This window comes from Octopus bimaculoides, chromosome 3, assembly GCF_046866305.1.
Source record: "Octopus bimaculoides isolate indiv1 chromosome 3, ASM4686630v1, whole genome shotgun sequence".
In the NCBI taxonomy this organism is placed as follows: domain Eukaryota; kingdom Metazoa; phylum Mollusca; class Cephalopoda; order Octopoda; family Octopodidae; genus Octopus; species Octopus bimaculoides.
Window position 1 is genome coordinate 45,642,219 of NC_142930.1, and position 9,781 is coordinate 45,651,999.

The following is a 9,781-nucleotide window of genomic DNA, read 5'->3' on the forward strand; positions in this document are numbered from 1 at the left end:
GTTACCCAGCAGATGTAAGCATTTCTTTTAAAATCAGTGAGAAAAAGAATATTTAACTGTTTCGAAACCCACATCTGATTATGAATATGCATTTTTGCCAATAATCAGTGGCTGTTGGAAAATATCCATGTGGCAATTTTAAAAAGATCGGGGTTTGAAGCTACGAAAGTGACCAACTATTTCGCACTTTGCATATGCAACACAAGCAGTAAAACTATCTGTGACATTTTTAAAGTTCAACATGAAACACTCGCCACTTTTGACATCTAAATTCCAGAGATGAATTAAAATAATTGAAAAAGAAATATAACATGCAAAAGTACACATTCTGACAAAGCATGGTCCACACAACTATCAATAAGAATTGAAGCAATTACTGTAGCTAGAAACAGAATTAGGTATCAACAAGGTTATCGCAGAGTGTCTCGCTCAGGAAGTAAAGTCCTGTGACGGAAATGATAAAGCTCAATGTTAGGAATTGCAGATGAGAGAAAATTAATGTTACCCCCTTTTTTTTTTTATTTTTGATGACCTTAAGCTATATTCAAGTAATATTTCCCTTATCAAGAAACCGAGATGGATACAAAATTCTTACAGACAATACAAACAGCAGTTTGGTGAAGGCAAGTGTTGATATTTGCTAGTCAATTAAGTAAAGATTTCTAATAATACGAGCTACAAATATGGATATCAATAGCTTGAAAATTTTCCCCTGTCTCAAATGTTGAAGGCTACAAGAATTTCATAATTGATTAGAATATTGGATACATTGGTACCGCCAGTGCTTGTACTTACATTTTGGATACTAGAACAAACACTCAAAGAAATCTGCAACTTGGACATCAGGACCAAGAAGATACTAATCCCCACTGATAAGTTCTACACAAACAATGACACTAACAGAATCTAACAGGAGGGATGGAGGTAGTGGCATAAGGTTAGTTTAAACGACCAATGAGTACTGCATTATATTACTTAGACAAGATTTAAATATAGAAGTTGAATTTCGCCTAAATTTGTTTCCCACGACTTTCTTAAAAGTGCGTATCTTTTAATGAAAATTGTCTAGTGATATTTTAGTTGGTGGGGATTATGACTATGCTAGAAAAAGGTTTTTAATGAATTTTCAGAAAAAACGGATAATTCTCCCCCACCCCATTCCATCTTTGTTTCTCCTAATTTTCTTGAAAATTGAAAATAATTTAATTATTTTGGAGAATCATTCTCCACTCCAGACTTTATTAAATGCGCATTTTTCATGGAAATTCTCCAGAAATACGTTTTCAATGGTATAGAATCAAGTTAAAATTTTTCAAACTTTATGAAGATAATCCAACTCTATACCTTCAAGAACGTATCACAAGAAAATTTCATTAAAAAATAAGCACTTAAAAAATCCGGTGTGCGAGCTGGGAGGTGGGGTTGAAAGGAAATTTATCCCAATTTTTTAATCCCCTCCCTCTTCACATAATTGTAATGTAAACCATCTAAAGCGTTGTAATGACGGTCATATCAGAGGTAATCTAAAACCAGAATTTATTCATACTTTAAAATAAAGGAATATTGGTGGAACATTCCAATAAAAAATAGCAAGCCACTGCAAGCACAACATACCTGACAATGTTCTCTGGTTTGAAAAATAAAGTAATGCATTGCTGTTGCTGAGATCAACTGCCTGGAGGATTTTAATTTTCTCGTCTAAAGTTCTGTTATAAGAGAACATCTTTAGCGAACTAATGAAGAACTAACAGATCTTATATCCAGACATATATATTTGTATCCATTATTACAGTTGCACCAAGGCACCGAGCTGGCAGAATCGTTTGCACACCGGAAAAAATGTTTGGTGGCACTTCGTCCGTCTTTACATTCGAAATTCAGATTTAGTTGTGGTTGACTTTGTCTTCAATCCTTTTGGAGTCGATAATTTAAATATCAGTTTAGCACTGGGGTCGATGAAATCGACTAGCTTCCTGCCCCCAAATTTCAGGTCTTGCGCCTATAGTAGAAAGGATTATTACAGATACACTTAGGCGGAGAGCTGGTAGAATCGTTAGCATAACAGGAAAAGTGCTTAGCAGCATTTCCCCCGTCTTTACGTTCTGAGTTCAAATTCCACCGAAGTCGAATTACCATTTTTATTTTCAGGATCGATAAAATAGGTATTAGTTGGTCACTGCGTTCGATGCTATCAACTTTCCCATCCCCCGAAATGTTCGATGCTGTCATCTTCTCTATCCCCTGAAATTGCTGACCTTGTGCCGAAAATTGAAACCGTTATCATAAGTACACCAAAGGTGATGAGCTGGCAGAATCATTACACGCCAGAAAAAAAAAAAGGCTTAGCAGCATTTCTTCCGACATTGAGATCTGAGTTCAAATGCAGCCAGAGTTGATTTTGCCTTTCCTCCTTTCGGGTTCGATAAAATAAGTACCAGTTGAGCATTGGTATCGATGTAATCGACTTATCCCCTCTCCTGAAATTGCTGGCCTTGTTCCAAAATTTGAAACCATTATTACAGTTGCACTTTAAAGCAGCTAGCTGGTAGAATCGTTTGCATGACCATCAAAATGTTTAGTGGCATCTCTTTCAATCGAGGTCGACTTTGCCTTTCCTCCTTTCAGAGTCGATGAATTAAGTACCATTTGCGTACTGTTTGATGTAATCAACTAGCTCCCTCCCCTCAACATTTTAGGCATTGTACTTATAGTAAAAATAATTATTACATGTGTACTAGACTATGTAGCAAGAGATTTGCATAATCTAGAAATGCTAATGTTTCCCAAAAAAGAAAATAAACTGACTCGCATAATTCAAATCCAGTCAATCAGTGAAGATTAGTAAAACATTCCAAAAGATTCTGCATTTCCTTCTCTTGAATATATACACACAATCACGAATGGGCATATCTCATACACATACATACAAAAGCGTAATCACGCACGCACACACACACACACACACACACACAAAAACACACATACGTGCACTGAAGAAACATATACACCCATAAAATGAACGCAGCTATATCTACACCACATACATCAGCACATGTATACACTAACTCATTTAAATCCCTGGGACTGTCTAACTCAAGCAAAAAACATTTATCAATTTGTCAGCGACTGGATTAAATTCTATGAAGAATTCAAAAGTCTAAGAATACATAATTTCATATATGCACGTATTTACAAGAACGCGTAAATATATCAAATTATTCAAATTGCTAAATACTCCACAGACACGTGTACCTTTAACGTAGTTCTCGGGGATATTCAGCGTGACAAGGCTGGCCCTTTGAATTACAGGTACAGCAGAAACAGGAAGAAAGAGTGAGAGAAAGTTGTGGTGAAAGAGTACAGCAGGGTTCGCCACCATTCCCTGCCGGAGCCTCGACGGAGTGCCAACAAACAACAATTATATTTCTATGCTCCTACAATAAGAATCCTCAAATTACAGCAGTTACTCTATATAGTTTGGTAATTCATTTCTTATGAGTCCTTCAAAGGAACCGTGTGAACATCATCTTAACCAAAGCTAACTCTAAGGTTGTTGGTGCCCTTATTCCTTTATCCGTTTATTTGTTTCAGTCAGTTGACTGCAGCCATGCTGGAGCACCGCATGTAGTCGAACAAATCGCCCCCAGAACTTATTCTATCGGTCTCTTTAGCTGAACCGTTTAGTTATGGGGACGTAGACACACCACCATTGGTTGTCAAGCGATGGTAGGAGGACAAACGCAGACACACAAACATATATATATATATATATACGACGGGCTTCTTTCAGTTTTCGTCTACCAAATCCAATCACAAGGCTTTCGTCGGACCGAGGCTATAGCAGAAGATACTTGCCCAAGGTGCAACGCAGTGGGATTGAACCCGGAACCATGTGGTTGGAAAGCAAGCGACTTACCACACGGCCCCTCCCGTAAACAAATATCATAATTTTAAAATAATTTCATGAGTAAAAACTGCAAATAAAGGAATAAAATGTTTTTTACAATTTAATAATTGTAAGTGGAGGCGCAGTGGCCCAGTGGTTAGAGCAGCGGATTTGCGGTCATAGGATCGCGGTTTCGATTCCCAGATCGGACGTTGTGAGTGTTTATTGAGTGAAAACACCTAAAGCTCCACGAGGCTCCGGTAGGAGATGGTGGCGAACCCTGCTGTACTCTTCCACCACAACTTTCTCTTACTTCCTGTTTCTGTTGTGCCTGTAATTCAAAGGGTCAGCCTTGTCACACTGTGTCACGCTGAATATCCCCGAGAACTACGTTAAGGGTACACGTGTCTGTGGAGTGCTTAGCCACTTGCACGTTAATTTCACGAGCAGGCTGTTCCGTTGATCGGATCGACTGGAACCCTCGACGTCGTAAGCGACGGAGTGCCAACAGCAATAATTGTATGGGGAAATGTTTATTTTTATATTATTTTGATATTCTCCTTTGTTATTTCGAAGATTCCAAACACGTAAAATGACATCTAGCCGAATTGTGGGTGCATTCAGCCAACCCCGATATAACAGTTTTTCTTTCAAGAATAACTTTGTAACTGTTTTCGATTACACCACTAAAGTTTCTTTAGCGTAGCTCTCTGATAAAGTGGGTATAAACTAGAACTGGCTTTGAGTTTTTCGAGTTTCTTTTTGTGATTGTGTATCAATTTTGAGTTAATTTAAAACTTTAAAATATTAAGTGACAGTGAATTTTAAAGGCTAAAATACTACAGTTTTTACTCAGCTGTCATAAGTAGATTTGTTTCTAAGTTACAATGCAGAAATTGCATGACAGTGTTTAAAGTGTACTTTGAAGGTAGGCTGTTTTCAACAAAATATTGATGGAAAATCTGACTGCTGACTGAATAAATCCTCTACAATCTCGCGAATGACATATAAGCTGGTAACTGTAATTTTGTCTGCGTGAGATTAGACACTAATTTATTAGTATTATCTACATTTGACGGATATTCGTCCTCATCTTGTTTGTAGTTAACACAACGTTTCGGCTGATATACCCTCCAGCCTTCGTCAGGTGTCTTGGGGAAATTTCGAACCTGGGTTCTCATTCCTATCGATGTTACTATTATTATTATATTATTATTATTATTATTATTAATCAGGTCGCTGCCGTAAATCGAACTCGGAACCTTGGGGTTAGTAGCCCGCGCACTTAACCACTACGCCATATGCCCGGGGGCAATTATGGGGTGAATTTTAAGGCTTATAAATCTAGTCAGTTCGTGAACAATTTGTACTTGTCGCAGGGTAGTATTTATAGAATCAGTATTATTTTTTTGCTGTCGAGGAACCTCAGCCTATATCATCTCTGATTGTATTTCTTTCGACTTAATAATGGGGTACATTGTCATTAGATATAGGCCTAAACACCTGATCTATGCTTCAAAGACGGCATTATATCTTTTCCTTGGGGTTTAGCTGCGTAGAAGATCCTTCATTAGCTGGTGTTAATTTGTGTTACATGTTGATGGTGAAAAGTTCAAATATGTCTGCATATGTGAGTGTGTGTGTGTGTGTGTATGTGCGTGTGTGTATATATATATATATATATATATATATATATATATATATATATATATATATATATATATATATATGTACGTGTATGTATATATATGTGGGTGTGTGTATGTATTTATGTATGTATGTGTGTACACATACATACCTATACAAATGCACTAGAATATATTTTCCTATTCTTTCTGCAGAATGGGATAAATTGAACAAGAGTCTAAACTCAAATTTGTTAGTGTAAAACAATTTTCAAATATACAAACATACATGCATTCTCTCTCTCTCTCTCTCTCTCTCCCTCTCTCTCTCTCTCTCTCTCTCTCTCTCTCTCTCTCTCTCTCTCTCTCTCTCTCTTTCTCTCTTTCACACACACATATACGTATGTCGGATTGTCGGACGACCAACACACTTCGCTCTGCGAACGCATACTGTCTAATGCAGTATGCGTTTGTAGATTACCTATAGTGCATGGAGAGTTGTGTGACATTAGTGCGGTGACAGTTTTTTTTATAGTAAATTTATTGTGGTTTGTTACCAGTCTGGTGCATATTACTTGCATAAATTGTTGCCAAACTTTATTTTGGAGACAAAGACGTTCTGTATCTTATTTAGATAAAAAGGTAAGAAAATATAAAACTTGATGCTTATAAAAATTGCACAAATGCAACTTCTACTCTAACTTGTTTGAAGAACCTATAGAGAAAAGCTTTTATCTTTGTCCATGTCACACGTGACACACTTGAGAATAGTTGCCTCCAATATTGACGTGCTGAGTTTCTTACCATACGCAATATTCTAATCAGAAGAGAGATAGATAGAAGCTGTTAAATCTAACCATAAAATAACAAATAATATGTGATAGCCGCCGTACTTCAAATAAGAATGAGGTCATAAATTGTGATGAATACTCCTGCTCAAAAAAATCAAGCTAACTTGAGGGAATGAGAAGATCAGTGCTTTTCTGACATCGAAAGAGTTTCTTTTTTTTTGTTTTGTTTGAAAAGCATCTAAAGACGTAGGCGTAGCTGTATGGTACGAAGTTTACTTCTCAGCCACATGGTTCCGGGTTCAGTCCAACTGCGTGGCACTTTGGGCAAGTGTTTTCTACTATAGCCTCGGACGGACCGACCAAGTGGATCTGGCGGACAGAAACTGAAAGAAATCTGTTGTGTATGTGTGTGTGTGTATATATATATATATATATATATATATATATATATATATATATATATATATCTGTGTGTATGTGTGTGTGCGTTCTTGTGTCTGTGTTTGTTTCCCACCACTGCCTGACAACAGATGTTGTTGTGTTACCACTCTGCATAAAGTATGTTTACGTCCCCGTAATCTAACGGTTTGGCAAAAGCGACCGATAAATAACAGGCTTAAATAAAATAATATTGGGATCGATTCATTCAACAAAAATTCTTCAAGGCGGAGTCCCAGCATGTCTTCAATCTATTGAATGAAACAAATAAAAGATGTTCTGACCAAATAAAACATCCTAAATCAAAATTTCTTATCCCTTTGTCTGTCCTATGTATAACGTGTGATACACGGGACATATTTCCCTGGTATCCTTGCATCATATGTGATACATATTCCCAATTTTTTTCAACCATCAGAATAACTTGGGACTTATGAAAGGAAAACTTTATATCACTTGAAACTAAAAGCTTGTAAACAAGCATGGGTGTTTAGAACAGAATTATGGAAATGCTTTGGACAAGCAAAGGGTTACAGGAAATTTATTTGAAACTGCCAGGTATAAAAATTAAAGAGAGATCTAGCCAGTTACTTATTAATAGTGAGTTTCGAACATTTAGGGCGATGCTTAGTATTAGCATTCTTTTGTGGATTATTACCATAAATAATATTCAGCAAAAATTGAAGGTATATAAAAATAACATTTTATACAACAAAAATTTTAGAAAGAAAAGTTTAGGCAAATTTGAAATTATGCATTATGCATTTCATGCATGACAGTATCATAGTATGGCCACAACCAAGTGAATAGATGTAGTAAAAGAGTAAAAAGGTAACACACATTACATAAAAAGACTGAAAGCCATTAAAAATTTGTATGTATGTGTGTGTGTATGTATGTATGTATGTATGTATGTATGTATGTATGTATGTATGTATGTATGTATGTATGTATGTATGTATGTATGTGTATATTGAAAGAAGCAAAGGAAAGCTAGAAATAACACTTACTGCTTTATCGTGCTGCTCAACGGAAAATGTAGGCATAAATGTGTAAAATGATTCGTCGCACAGTTGTTATATGTCCGTCGATGCAACGCCCCCGACTCGTACCGTCTCTCGTTGTTTTTGCTTATTTAATATTGTCAGTACTCCTACATTTGTTTACCTTGCAATATCTACAAGTGAATAAATTAAAACCATCAACGCCCACTGCTTGTTTTAACTTCTCAAGTTCCACCCATTCTAAGTTTAATCTAACTATTGTCAATACACCTACACAGATACATGGAATAAAATTCTTTGTCTTATTTTCTTTCAGCCATTGATCTGTATGAAACCAATTTTCAAAAATGATATAATACTAGACAGATGTAGAAAGGATGCGAAACAATTAAACTGAAAGAAATGGAAATTGAACAATTTTTATTGAGAGAGAAAGAAACAAAATTTTAAAATAACTGAAAGTTAAATGCCCACTTTTTATTTCATTCAATTTGATTTCTTGCAAGTCTTGTAATCTATAATGGAGGTGGTAATACTATTGTATTACTTTTATGCTTTACTTACATAAATGTAAGGGAGAATAAAACTGGTTCATTGGTTTGCATCTAATTCACAGCCTCTCCTGATAAAGGAACTTTAGAAATAAATCATGTTTGCAAGTTATATTCGACTGTGTAACATAAACAGAAATACACACTCACACCCACAAATAGACATGCAGATATTGATTACAGTATTTTTCATTAGCATCGAAAATTGTTTCATCATCCAGCATGATATATTGATGTTGTTTAACCTGTTTGATATTCTGAGCTGCTATTGCTAGTGCTGCTGCAGGTGCAACTGCTGTTGCACAAAATATAATTGTGCAGGAATGATAGAATTGATTTTTTTTCTTTATTAAAAATCTTCTTAATTCAATTTGTACACTCGCCGCAGTTCCTTAATTCTAGCATAATGTAATATTTGAACAAGTTATATTTCTATTAAAAATAGCATTATACTGAGTTATATAGACAATAATAGTTTTGAAGGAAAATATTTGAGTTATAGCAAAAAATTAGCTATTAATTGCGTGCGGCAGCATAAAAAAATATTAGACTTTATAGATGAATGCATGAAATTTACTTCAATATAACCTATTGGGTACAAATGTGCTTCACCAATTCAAAATCAAAGTTCTTGTAAAGTAGAATAATATATGCTAAAAATAATGTTTTTCAAGTCTTCGCGGAAACATTTTTAAAATCAACTTATATTGCCAAGAACGCATCTTTAGGCAATTGTTCTAAGTAATATAATATAGCTTCTGTATCCCGGGCGTGTCTGGAGAAGGAATGCACTTCCAGTGAGTTGTTGACTCAGTGATATAGTTTCGAATAGGTTTTGGTGCTAATTTCCTTTAAACTATATTCATAGGGAAACAGAAAAAAGTACCAATTTTCTATTGCTTCTATATCTATAAACCAGCAGCATTGTACGCATATGGCAGATCATTATTTTATAGAATTTTTATAGAATAATATTGCATATATAATGTTTAAGTTGAAAATATTAATAGATTATAGAAGTTTTACCTAATTGCATTCATTCAAGTAATGCATCTGTCACGGTTCTTTGCTTTTCTGATCCCAAGCCCGGTTCGTGTGACCTCAAGGCTGAGTCACTTCACAAGCAAATATACCAAACTTGCAATGCAACAACCAAAGGAATGTTATATCTCCCCCTTACAAACTGATAATCTAGGTATCGCTTAAATTTCTAAGTTCGCTGGTATTGTTTGTTTTTTTTAAGGCATGTATGCATTCTAACATTTGGTATGCTATCAGGTTAATCTTTCCGATCGATAGTGTTTGCTGAAAGCATCTACATTCTCATTGGAAATGTCTTACGGACACTTTTGGACAGCTGTTGATTACCTTGTTGGGTAGTATCTTATGTGGGCTTTATCTTATCCACTTGTATGTCATAATCAACATTATCTATGCATGATTTTGTATGTTTCGATTTAAATATGTATGTATGGTTATATGTATG

General features: G+C 35.4%; 1 protein-coding gene across 2 annotated transcripts in view; it reads right to left on the reverse strand.

Annotated features, from left to right (window-relative positions):
• Positions 1–7,906, reverse strand: part of LOC106871860 (uncharacterized) — a 42,051-nt gene extending 34,145 nt beyond the window's left edge. For both annotated transcript variants that reach the window (XM_014918605.3, XM_014918597.3), the window contains exon 1: positions 7,751–7,906. In XM_014918605.3, coding sequence (XP_014774091.1) covers positions 7,751–7,786 — 36 coding nt within the window. In that variant the 5' untranslated portion in view covers positions 7,787–7,906. The remainder of the gene's footprint in view (positions 1–7,750) is intronic.
• Positions 7,907–9,781: the final 1,875 nt, after the last annotated feature.